A 12,478-nucleotide genomic window follows, 5' to 3' on the forward strand; every position below is an offset into this window, starting at 1 on the left:
GAGCAGATCCCCCCCTCTGTCCAGTTGCACACTTTAACTGTACATATCGTATAATGTAACTGTACTTAACACAAACAAAGAGAGGGAAGCAGAAAGAAGAAGCACATCATAAGTATTAAGACATGTGGCAAGAGCGTGTGCGTGTGTGTGTGTGTGTGTGTGTGTGTGTGTGTAGGTGTGTGTGTGTGTGTGTGTGTGTGTGTGTGTGTGTGTAGGTGTGTGTGTGTGTGTGTGTGTGTGTGCATATGAAAGCTCCAGGCAAAAAAAAAGCCATGAATTGATCCTTGTGCTGCGGTGATTATTTCCCTCTATTTGTCTGATAAATGACATAATGTAATGTAAATGTAAATGTACTTAACACTCATTGCACATATCTGTACATACCCCATTGCACATATCTTTCATTTTTATCTGTATTGCACTGTAAATAAAATAAAATTTAAAAAAATAATTTTTTACATGTCCTATTCTTATTAGATTTTATGTTGCCACACCTGCACCAAGAGAAATTCCTTGTACATTGTACTTGGCAAATAAAGTTCTGATTCTGACTGGCATTATTAAAAAGGCTTATTATATTTATATATATATATATATATATATATATATATATAAAAATAAATATATAATATATTATATTATTATTATAAGGCTTTGTTCAGACTGCAAATCCGAAGGACTTTATTATCTTGAAAAAAGGGAAATTGGCAACTCCACCTACACACGCCTACAGACGAAAGGCAAAGGCAAAGAACGAAACAAAAACAAAACATATACTGTATGGTTAATATTGGTATCAGGCTGTTTAAACCTTAGGGGGACAACTTGTGATATCTTGTAATCCTGGAAGACACTGATGCCGCCAGAAAAGAAATAGATGAAGGATAGGATGAAGGTGATAACTCAGAATTTAGCAGAAAATGTAACCCGCATGAAGGCAGAACCATGAAAACATTTTACTATAGGGGATCTTGTTTCATTCTTTGTAAAATCATCCTCTGTTGGCATTAAGCAGAGTGCTGTTGTTGATTTTAGCCAAAGAGTTATGTAACGTGTTGTAAGTGTCTCTATGGTTACCATTCATAGCATTCGTAGTTGCTAAAGCGGTTCAGCCATCTGAATATGCCATGATGAAAAAATAAATAAAAATGAAAAGGCAGGAGTTATACTTTCACTCACGCAAAGCACTGACTGTTGAATACAACTTCAAGAACATCTGCAAAACCTGAGTAGAGTCAGTGAAACTGTTCAGCCAACCATGTTGACTAAATTAAAGCTACAAATGCAGGACAGAGCTGAACTAGTTTCTTTCTTCCACAGTTTTTTGCTACAGATATTTGTGAGGTCGACTATACTGAAGCTTTGTGAAGATCTCATATATGAGAAACACATCATCAAACAGTCAAAAACATTAATCGCATGAATTGTTCGGTCGTTATTAAATGGCAGAAGGAGAATGCCACACTGAGCATCTGAAATAGCAGTCGCTGAATAAAAAAAGAGGCACTGAAAATTAAGCAGGTGTCTGTTTTATTCATATAGCAAAACTGTGTGGATAAGGCTTAGAAACAACAACTTAGAATGGCAATCACCTGAGAATTAGACTGTTAATAAAAACCTTTCATCTTAATCTCCGAGAGTGACCTAATGCCCCGCTGTTACCATTTATTTAAATGTCGTCCTCGATTTCTCCGCATTTGTCTCTGTATCTCTCTCTCCATCTCCATCTCATCTCCTATCTTTCTCTGAAAAAACCTCTTAATTATAATCTCCTGAGTTGACCTATGTCCCCATGTTACCAATTATTAAACTGTTTCTCTCTGTATTTCCCTTTCTCTCTGTCCATCTCTAACTGTTTATTTCTCTTTCTTCCTCTCTCTCTCTCTCTCTCTCTCTCTCTCTCTCTCTCTCTCTCTCTCCATTTTGCTGAAATTATTAAGCTTCCTGTGATTACAGATTATCAAACTTTGAATAAATGAAAGCATCAATTACCCTCACGCATAATGTTGGGAGATAAAAGGTTTCGTTCTCTCTGGTGAGCAGAGAGGGAAGATAGGGACAGGGCAGCGTTCCCAGCGGATGAAATAAAATGCAAAATGTTTGCATCATTTTAATTAAAATGATAACTCTGTCGCGGAAGCCGGTGTTATCGTGGAACGGGGCGCAGATGCAAAATAATACTCGACAACAAAAGAGTGATTATGTGTTTGTCTTATCGTAAGCCATGTTCACTGCACACAGTAATTGTATTTTATGATTTCTCGCCCACTGCACAGTTACAATTCCCCTTTCCAATGATGGCTTATGCTTCCTAGTAGTGCTTCGAAACGCCCCACCAAGAACATTTTGGATTAGGGCAATATCGCCGCTGAGACAATTCTGACGAACCGATAGGACATCTGACACACACACGCACGCACACAGATACACACTCTCATTCACTCACTCACTCGCTTCCTCTCTCTCTCTCTCCATGCCAGACATGGGTGTCAGCCAAACGGTGCTATTTGCTGGAGCAGGACTGGCACTTCTCCAGACCATGGGGGTAGCAGGCTTGGCAGCGCAGATCACTGATGGACTCATTGAAGCGGTTCGCCAGCATGGACAGCTTGCTGCCGTGACACAGAGAGCAGGGAGCGCAGCCCGAACCACCACAATGCTGGCAACTGGCTTCCTCCTGGAGACACAAGAAACACAATGGATGAGAGGGGGGGGGGGGGGCAGTAGGAGAAAGAGAGGAATGATGAGGTGAGGGAAAGGGTAAAAGGGGAGGAAGAGGTTGGGATGGGTGAGAAAGAAGAGGGAGGAGGGGGATGGAGATTGAGAGATTGAGGGAATTTGGCAAAGTTGACAGTTGGGGGACAGTTTTATGTCACCCATATCTAAATAAGTAGATTTCCTTTCTGATCAGAGGATTGCTTCTGGGAATAATTCTTAAGTAAAAGCGAGAAATTCGGAAGACTTTAAATACAGTATGTTCTTTGTTTTAGAAAATGTGGCACAGAAGAACATTTTTGTGTGTGTGTGTGGGCAAACCTGAAATAAATTTCCTGAACTTTGTCATTTTCCCTTTTCATATCTGTACTTTTATTTGGGGAATGCCTTGGATTTCACTGCTGATTAGATGAGGCAACCAGTAAGTAATGTCATACATTTTTAAAGTAACCTACCCAACCCTGATAGTGATGTATCTATTTAATATATTATGATGGTGAACAGCTGTTGTAATGACTGCAGATAGTAAGTAGAGTAAGTAAATAAGTAAGTAAGTAAATCTTTCCTGATATAGCACCTTTCAAAACCTCAAAACCGTAGATTCAAAGTGCTTCACAAAAAGAAAAGATAGGTCCAGATACGTTAGACAAGAACAAAGTAAGTCAAGAAAAGAAAATGTTGTGCAAAGTCTAAGCACATAAGAAAGAAAGAAAGAAAGAAAGAAAGAAAGAAAGAAAGAAAAATAGCGAACCTAACTGGCACAGAGTTTGTGCAGCAAAGGCAAAGCCAAGAAATGTAAACAAAAGAGAGGAAAGTAATACAGAAGAAGGAGAGAACCAAATAATGAAAAAGAAGCTGAGAATGAAACTTTTTGTGTTTTTTTTCTAGAGGCAGAGAAAATGAGAAAATCACGAGAGAGGTGAGGGAAAGATAGAAAAGCAGCGAGGGGAATAGAACAGTAATCAGCCGAGGAGGTGAGAGGGAGCGAATAACGGCGAGCCGGGTCTCCTTGCAGGCTGGTAAGTGGCAGCCAAATGCCGCAAGGACAGAATAAAACTGTGGACTCATCAGTATCTGTTCACAGTTGACAGATAACACTAGGACAATGGGATGGGGTGGGGTGGAGGGGCAGAGAGAGAGAGAGAAAGAGAAAGAGAGAAAGGGAAGGGGGAGAGAGGGAGAGAGAGCGGGTACGAATGATGTGGGAGTCACAGGGAAACACAGAGGAGGTGGGGGAATAACGATAAACACCCCTCCATGAACAGTTTGAGTTACAGCAATATGGCTATAACACACACACACACACACACACACACAATGATTCAAGAGGCAAGAGATTGGTCAAGAGAGGAAGGTTGAGGACAGAGAGAGAGAGAGAGAGAGAGAGAGAGAGAGAGAGAGAGAGGTAGAGGTGGAAAAGGACACAGCGAGATTGAGAATAGGGTGAAACAGAAACGGGGGAATGAAAACCCGACTGAGAATAATGCAGTTGAGGTGATTTGGCCAGGGACCATTACCTTGTCCTCTGTGTCACTGATCTGTTTCTCCTCCTCCACCTCCCGCTCCGCCTCCCCCTCCCTCTCCTGGGTACAGAGAGCTTTAGCCCTCCTCCTGCTCCCCCTCTCCCTCTCCCTCTCCCTCTCCCTGGGCTGTGGGTAGCCCTCCAAGCCCACGGGGGGTGCTGTGTGGTGTCGCTGCGCTTCGGGCTTCCTCGGCGGCGCTCTGATGATACGCAGATTGCTGGTGTAGATGATGATCTTGCCAAAGTCCAACACTGAAGACTGAGAGAGAGAGAGAGAGAGGGAGAGGGAGAGGGAGAGGGAGAGGGAGAGGGAGAGGGAGAGAGAGAGAGGGAGAGGGAGGGAGAGGGAGAGGGAGAGGGATAACAGCGCAAGTCAAGGCCAGGTCTTTGGTGGTGAGGCAGGAGTGGCAACATTAACAGACATGGCATCACATGAGTTTGTTCCAATGAGATATCCACCAAATACCCACTGAGCAATTTTACATTGATTACATGTCTAAATGGTTACATAACTCTAAGCTAAAATGAGGCTACATAGGGTTTAAAAGTGAAAGTTTAGTAAATGTATATGTCTTAGACTACATCTTCTGCAGTATATGACAGAAATAAAGCATTATCTTGTACTTCTCTGGTGCATATGTCTGATGTTTACAGCTGTATGTATTGTTAAAATATGTAATAATGCATTTATTGCTTGCTATTTGGCAAAGCCCAAAAGATCCTGGGCTAAATGAGAGCTAAAGCATAGACGCAACATTGAAATGACGCCTAGGGCTCAGTGGACAAAATGTGACACCTATCCATACAAAATGATTGCTGGCATTAAAGTATTAGCTGAAATGAATAGCTATCTTAAAGAGTAACTAAACACCAAACCCAAATCGGAAGGTAATTTCAGTCAATTGCCATCTGCTATTGGCTGATCTTTGGTACCAGGTGATGAAGATCAGCCAATAGCAGAATTTCAGTAGCATACTTTTTACCTTTAGCTGTAAAAGGTGCAGTAAGTAAGACTTTTGACTGTCCCATCGTACAAAATGACAATAATAGGAGTATCTGTGGGGTTTGAGATTTCTGGCTTTCAAAACTTTTTCATCCTGTACTCTCTGTTTTTGCTTTGGAACATTTTTGATGGAATGATCTGTTGTATTTTTTACAACATTACAAACATATTAAATATTAAAATGTTTTGTTTCCAGATTAATGCAGTTAATCCCTTCAAATACAAAAGACAGACAGAGAAAAGCACTTAAGTCATATGAGCGTTCAGTTCGGTAGGGAGGAGGCTCTTGAAGTCACAATCTAAGTCATTAAAGTCCCCATGAAATGAACTCCCATATCTTTTACTTCCTGGAAAACAGGGTATCTGTAATGGTGACCTCATGCTACACTAGTAAACGTAAATATAAATTACAACCAATAAAACCATCACAGATGTTTGAACAATCCCACCCCTCCACATCCCTCCCATCAAATAAAACTGCCTTTCTCGGCCTGACTGTTATTCCATTGGTTTAGACTTCTGAATGATCCCACACTGTGTTATGTCCCGCCCCAACGCCCTGCTTCAACAGGAAATACATCAAATTAAGGAATAATGTGATAAAGGGCTATATAAATAAACAAATAAATAAAATAAACACGTGAAGTTTCTCATTTCATGGAGTCTTTAAGCCTCCTAGAGTAAGGCTGCTACTCTAGAACCAGTGTGCAATCATTTCAATAACGCCTTAAAAGGATAAACTAATTCCAGATTGCGGTCCTCCTCTGATAAATGTGATAAATATTGGCTCCGGTCAGCGGTGCCACGCATGCCTTTGTTTAGAGGATAAAAGAGTGAAACTGACACTAAGCCAGCAGGCAATGTAGCTGACCTCTCCGTCTGCGGCACTAATGAAGCCACTGCCACAGTAGCTCAGTAAAAGTGTCTTTTCTTGTCAGATGAACAATTTCGCTGCTGTTGTTCCATTTAATTGTTGTACCATTTTCACTGAGCGGCAGTTGATGCTTCAATTATCGAAGGATTCATTTCATTGTGTATTTTTAGTCCTTATCGCTTGTTCTGTTCTGAAAATGCATGAATTAATCATTAAATTACTTTGCATTTGTCATTAATTGTTCATGGTTTTATTTTGGTGTTTCTGTTTGCTATTCAGCAGACACAGACTCGCACTGCTCTGTGGGGTTTATCATAGATATGTCATCAACACGTTATGGGGAGCTGTGATACTTTCTCATTAGATTTCTCATCATATACGTAAGCCCAGAGAGATGTGATCATGTTCCAGAATGAGATGTTTACCATTCAATACAAGTAAAAGTAACACTTGCTTTGACAAAATGTTGATGGCACAAAATGAAAACATTTTATGGTAAGTTTCTGAACAGCATGTACCTTAGCTGACCCTCTTTCTCTTAGAGATATTGAATGACAAACTTCTGTTTTTCCGAAATGGACAGATCATGTTTAAGAAATGAACTGTATAAGTGTTCTCTCTCTGGGTTTGTATCTCTTTCACTCTCTCTCAGCATGTTGTTGTGTACGGTCAAATTACAGTATATGTTGCCATTGTGGTGTACAAGACAGACATTGCAACTGACACACAACACCAACATTTGAGTCTTTGGGTTTGATCGTTTTAGGTCCAGTTAATTTAAACTTTTATTGGCATTCTCATATATATTTTCATATATATACTGTATAGTCTCACATAGGTACGCTTGCTAGCCAACTAAAATATCAATATCAGGATTAACAATTTGAACATCCACCCTGGAAGACTAATACAATGCCAAGCCATACTAGTACTGGTTCTGTCTTTTTAGTTTGGTAGACTGGTAGAATGTACAACTCCGGGAAGCTGTGAATGAAATTAGCTTTTCGTTTTTAAAATTCAAGAGAAAAGGCGAGCTCCACCTATAGGCTAGTGAACAGTTAACATGTAACTATACAGTCAAAAACAGCAGGTTTCAAATTTTGACATATAAAAAAATATTCACAGAGTTGCATAGAAAAGATGGACAGCCCTCCGTCATTCGTCAATATATCAGCCCCATAGAGAATACATTGGCACAATTAGTTTTTTGACGGATACAAAACCTCTCTCTGGCCGCCCAGACACTGACTATAGTACCTCAGACAGTTAAAATTTGACATTGCTAATATGAAATCTAATGTTCTCTCATCGTGATTAATATCAAAATAAAGCACAAAATCAAGAACAATCAGTCCCACTGCTTACTTTGGCGTCTCCCTCTGCTGCCTCAGTCTGGCCTGCAGCGGGTCTGTAGCCTCCCATCCCTCTGTACACGTTTATCCTCTGGGCAATGAGCCCGGTAGGAGGGTACACACCTAGGTATACAACAAAACAAGGTGTCAAGGTGTGTATCAAGGTAAGATGTGCACTTGTACAGTCTTGTACTTGGACCTGTTATCTGCACCCAGCAAGCATTTCACGGACAGCGACATGCAGGAGGGCTTCTATCTTTTTTGCCCCCGTGGTCGACTCTGAGGCTGCAGCCTGGAAGGCTTGTCCCGCCCCTCATCGTTCAGCCAATCACAAGTCACCAGCCTCTTCCCTAGCAAAGTAACTGTGTTAGCCAGTGTAGCATTAAACAACATCTAGCTTTAAACAACAGGCAAATAATTCTCCATGTCATGGCATTTTCAGGATCTTTGGGAATGCCTTATTTATTTGTTAGCAATTATTGGCTTGGCTAGCTTGCTTTGATGCCAAACTAAAGCCCAACCAGCTAACAAGCGAGTTTGCTGTTAGCTTGCCATCTTAATTTAATTCAATTAATTTAAATTGGACCCTCAAACAAAGCTTGCAGACTGTAAAGAGAGGTCGCAGATTGTTTCTGTGTGTTATATTTGTCAAATTAAAGCGTGCTGCCTCCATTGCTGGTGTTCATGTTTTCCAGGCTCCTTACAGGCTGATTAATGGCCTATAGTGCCTGCAAGGCTGTTCTGACTACACATGTTCTATATCACAATGTTTGCTGGGGCAGTTACACTATCGACTGCAGTTTGAAACGTTTGAAGGGACATACACATACAAGTGCACGCACACACACACACACACAAACACTAATACACACAAATGTCTCAATCAGTCACAACTGTTCACCATGTTCATGTTTGAAAGCGCAAATATGCATAAGCAAACATGCACACAAGCCCATGCACACTAATCAATATATACTGTACTTTACACGATTGTAATACACATCCTGTTGGTTCCCTGGTTACCAGCACACGTGCGCACACACACACACACACACACACACACAGACGTCCAAATCCCAACACACTCATGCATATAAAGTAAGACAGTATATGTTACACAATGCTAAGTACCCACCCTGTTGTTCTCCCTGAGTTTCCTCGAACCCACACAGCTGCTCCATCTCCAGGTGGCTGGGTGGGATCTTGCGGTGGATGAAGCTGTGAGGATATTTCTCCTCTGGACTGTCCAGCTCCTGACCGTCCTCATACACGTGCTTCAGGACCCGGCCGCTGTAGGACGACGCCAGCTTGAACCTCACCTGTGGTTTGGTTTGAGTTGAAGAGATGAGTTGTTTTTGATTACATGGTGTAGGTATTACTTGTTTTTAAAAATGCATAGTGTAGTGACCAATTTGCATAGCTTTGAAAAGAGGATTTTTGAGTTGGAAATTGTTGTTTTCGAGAGGTATTTTCCCAAAAAAGTGACAAGGGGGATGCATGCCAATATTTGCAGCATGCCAACAAGCAGGTTGTCATCTCATTTCATCCCTTCTCAGTTTGCACCTTGATAAAATCACAAATAGGCATGGCAGCAGAAAACTAGCTTCAGCCACACCAAAGCTAGTTTCAACTTCAACTGATGCACTCTACTGCAAAGCTAATTTACCACTGATTGTAAAGAAATTGCATCAAAAAAGTATCTGTGACAACATATTAAATACAGAATACTGTACTATAGTCAATATACTGGACAATAGTTTTACAAATGATGACAACAATATATTGTTCTTGTACAAATAAACAGTATAGCATACAACACACCTTCTAGATGAAAGCTAGGAAGCTAAAATTCCATGTCAGCTGCGTTTCTCTTTCTTCCAGTACAGTCTTTCGTTCAGTAATGTACATTTCTAAGAGGACTTGAAAGTTGAAAAAAAAAAAAAAAAAAACCTTGTAACCTTGCCAGTATATTACTCACCTTTCTGGGCTTGGTGCCTTCATAGCGCTGATTCAGTTTTCTCTGGAGCTCCTCCATGGTGGCTGATTGAGGCGGGGAGGCTGAGGGAGCGTCGGTCTGTCCAAGAGGCTCTCTACCTGGGGCAAAATGACACCAGAGCTGGGCACGGTGGAGCCTGGAGTGATGGGTGGTAGATGGATGAAAGAATGGACTAATATGTGGCTAGATGGAGGTACAGGGTGTAAGAGTCCGACTGAAGAGCTGCATAAGAAGTGGGTGGATAAGTAGATGAGATAACGCTGCTTCTGTGTGTCCTGCCTCCTGAGTTTGCGTGTACCTGCTGTTCCAAGGCACCCCCTTGCTGGCAGCTAGTTTTAAATTATTCACGGCTAGATCGTGTGTACAAAAGGGTGCTTGGGAAACTGGAAGCTTCGTCATCAAATAATCATGCTCACCAGAATAGAAGGTAGTTCAAGCCTGCGTGCATCTTTGAGTGTGTGTGTGTGTGTGTGTGTGTAAGAGGGAGAGAGTGAAGGTGTGTGTGTGTGTGTAGGAGTTGTTAGATAGTTGTAAGAGTGCCTGTCACTGGAATGGAGCCTAGTGTGCCAGTGTTGAAAACTAAACATGACATTTCATGTTTGTTGCTGTCATACTGAAAATAGTAACCTTTACCTTAGTCAAATATATCTACAATTACAAAGCTTGTAACTGTATGAAATAAACAATGCCTTGTCAGTTGTTGGTTTTTTTATCATATTCAGTGTGTGTGTGTGTGTGCATGTATGTGCTTGATGTGCTTGATGTGTGTTTGTGTACTGGAAGTGTCTGTGGTTTGCATTTGTGCAAGTCTGGGTGTAAGTGTGTGTGTGCGTGTGTGTGTGTGTGTGTGTGTGTGTGTGTGTGTTAGTAGTGAATTTGACTAAACCTCAAGGTTCAAGTTGAGTCCTGAGTCTTCAGTGTTTTGCTGAGTCTTTAGAGTTTGAGTCTGATTCCAAGACTCTAGTCTAGTCTAGTCTGAGTCTAATCAGATCTCAGGTGTGGAAAACACAAAAATGAGAGAGAAGTTTTCACACATCTGAGAATTTATCACTGAGAAGTTTTCTCCGGATGTGTTGAAAACACACAGCTGAGAGATTTTGCTCGGGGACCTTGTCTAGAATCCAAGAGGATTCAGCAACAGATCAGACAGAAAGATCAGACAGACTTAAATCACAAATGCAAGTCCTTCAGATAATGCTGAGGATATGCGGGAAAGTTATTTGAATTCAGACTTTGAACTTAGTTGAACCACAGTAAAACTTATCTCTAACTCACAATATCTTTTTGCATCTACCCCCTTGGGTTGCCAGGTTTTAACAATGGAGCATTTTTGGGGAAGGTGTTTTCAAAAAGCACTTTATGTAAATTTTGACAGGTCTGATGCAGGTGCAGACTGCTCAAAGAAAGGATTGGCAACCCGTCCTTTTACAGTTACCATTAGTACTGGGTAAATACATGACAAGAATACCAAGTAACATGTAAAATACTTAAAATGTTTTGTAAAATTTTGTAAAATATTTTTTCTAAAACACTTGTTCCGTCAGTTCCGTCAGCAATTACGATATAAGAAAAGTTAATTTATAGAATAATTAAATCCAAGAAAGTACAATGTTAAACCTGTGACAACTACAATGAAATTACTTGAACTGATGAGTAATACCACTGGTGTGATAAGCAGCTGTGATAAGTATTTTCTTATTTAGCTACAGCTCCAGTTACATGGTAATTTATTGTATGTATTTACCTCATAATTACTCAATATTTAGGCTGACTTATAGGAAGAGTTATTAAATAATTTTATAACATCTGCATTTATATTTTTTCGTAAATGCCCTGCAAAAAAATAGGTTTATTTGCTTATTTACATTTGTATATGAATAACAAAAAAATATAAATTATTTAATTTATGAACATGCACTGTGAAATACTGTAGTCTTGCAGGCAGCTCCCTGGTGGTGTGAATGTGTGTAACTGTATGTATGTGAAGCAGGACATCGTTGAAAACGAGCGTACACGCTCAGCAAACTTTCTCTTGATAAATGAAGGTTTAAAAAAAAAAATAGGCCAACAGTTGCCAGAAACTGGGTTAGATGTGTTATCTGTATTCCCTATATAGTCTATCCAAGGAATCATAATCATAGGCTTTTGATAAAAAAAAATTGTTGTTTAACTTTGGTATAAAATAGATGGGTTAAATAATAAATATCATCTTTTTGTACTGTTATACTTTTTATGTTATCAACTTCATATGAAAGAAGTAATCACATTTCCAATTTTGCTGTTTGTCATTTCCAAAATAACCAAATTAGTGGACAGTTTAGCTCTGAGGTGGAAAGTAACTAAGTTAATTTCCATCTTGTGAGACATTATACTTTTACTTCACTACATTTCAGAGGGAAATATTGTACTTTTTACTCCACTGTATTTATTTGATGGCTGTAGTTACTAGTAACTTTGCAGAATAAGGTTTTACACGTAAAACATACAATAAGCTCATAAAATATGTTGCATTGTTTAAACTCCCGTACAGCATATGGAGTAGTTAGAATTAGCCTACAACATTAAAATACTTAATACAGGTTAATGCATCAATAATTTTACACTCTGAAAGGGACCGTTCTTCAGAATGAGTACTTTTACTTGCAATATCCAGCAATATCCAGTTAGTTTTAACATGGGGGTTATTTGGCACTTGACCACCATGAAAACCAGAATAAACTACTCACCAAGATCAGATGCGGCTGGATGAGTTTGTAGCGTTCGGATTTTTACTTCCCAACAGATCCCACTTTTAAGACAATAAAGCAATCTTGGGTCCTCCATCAATTTGCATTTCTATCCTTGCTTTACACTAAAATTAGTATTTAAAAATAAAACTAGATCCAGTCTCCCAAACAGTAACTATCTCTCCTAAATGGTATCTCTGCTATGTTCTCGTCTATCAATAAAAATGCTATTTGGCAAAATGAGCAAACGTCAATTGAAAATCACAGTAGCAGGATCTGTTGTTGAATCT

At 39.9% G+C, this 12,478-nt stretch overlaps 1 protein-coding gene across 1 annotated transcript; it reads right to left on the reverse strand.

Moving 5' to 3' along the window:
• Positions 1 to 1,581: 1,581 nt before the first annotated feature.
• LOC139660240 (glutaredoxin domain-containing cysteine-rich protein 2) lies at positions 1,582 to 9,505 on the reverse strand. The gene is made up of 5 exons (XM_071538336.1): positions 9,445 to 9,505; positions 8,602 to 8,785; positions 7,480 to 7,589; positions 4,233 to 4,496; positions 1,582 to 2,677 (listed from the first exon to the last, which is right to left on the reverse strand). Exons 1-5 carry the CDS (start codon positions 9,499 to 9,501, stop codon positions 2,504 to 2,506), a joined length of 789 nt encoding a protein of 262 aa, XP_071394437.1. The 5' UTR covers positions 9,502 to 9,505; the 3' UTR covers positions 1,582 to 2,503.
• Between the last annotated feature and the right edge of the window lie 2,973 nt (positions 9,506 to 12,478).

Source organism: Centroberyx affinis, unplaced genomic scaffold (genome assembly GCF_046629955.1).
Source record: "Centroberyx affinis isolate AG114_WGS23_722 - 3 ecotype Tasmania unplaced genomic scaffold, CSIRO-AGI_Caff_v1 ptg003258l_1, whole genome shotgun sequence".
In the NCBI taxonomy this organism is placed as follows: Eukaryota; Metazoa; Chordata; class Actinopteri; order Beryciformes; family Berycidae; genus Centroberyx; species Centroberyx affinis.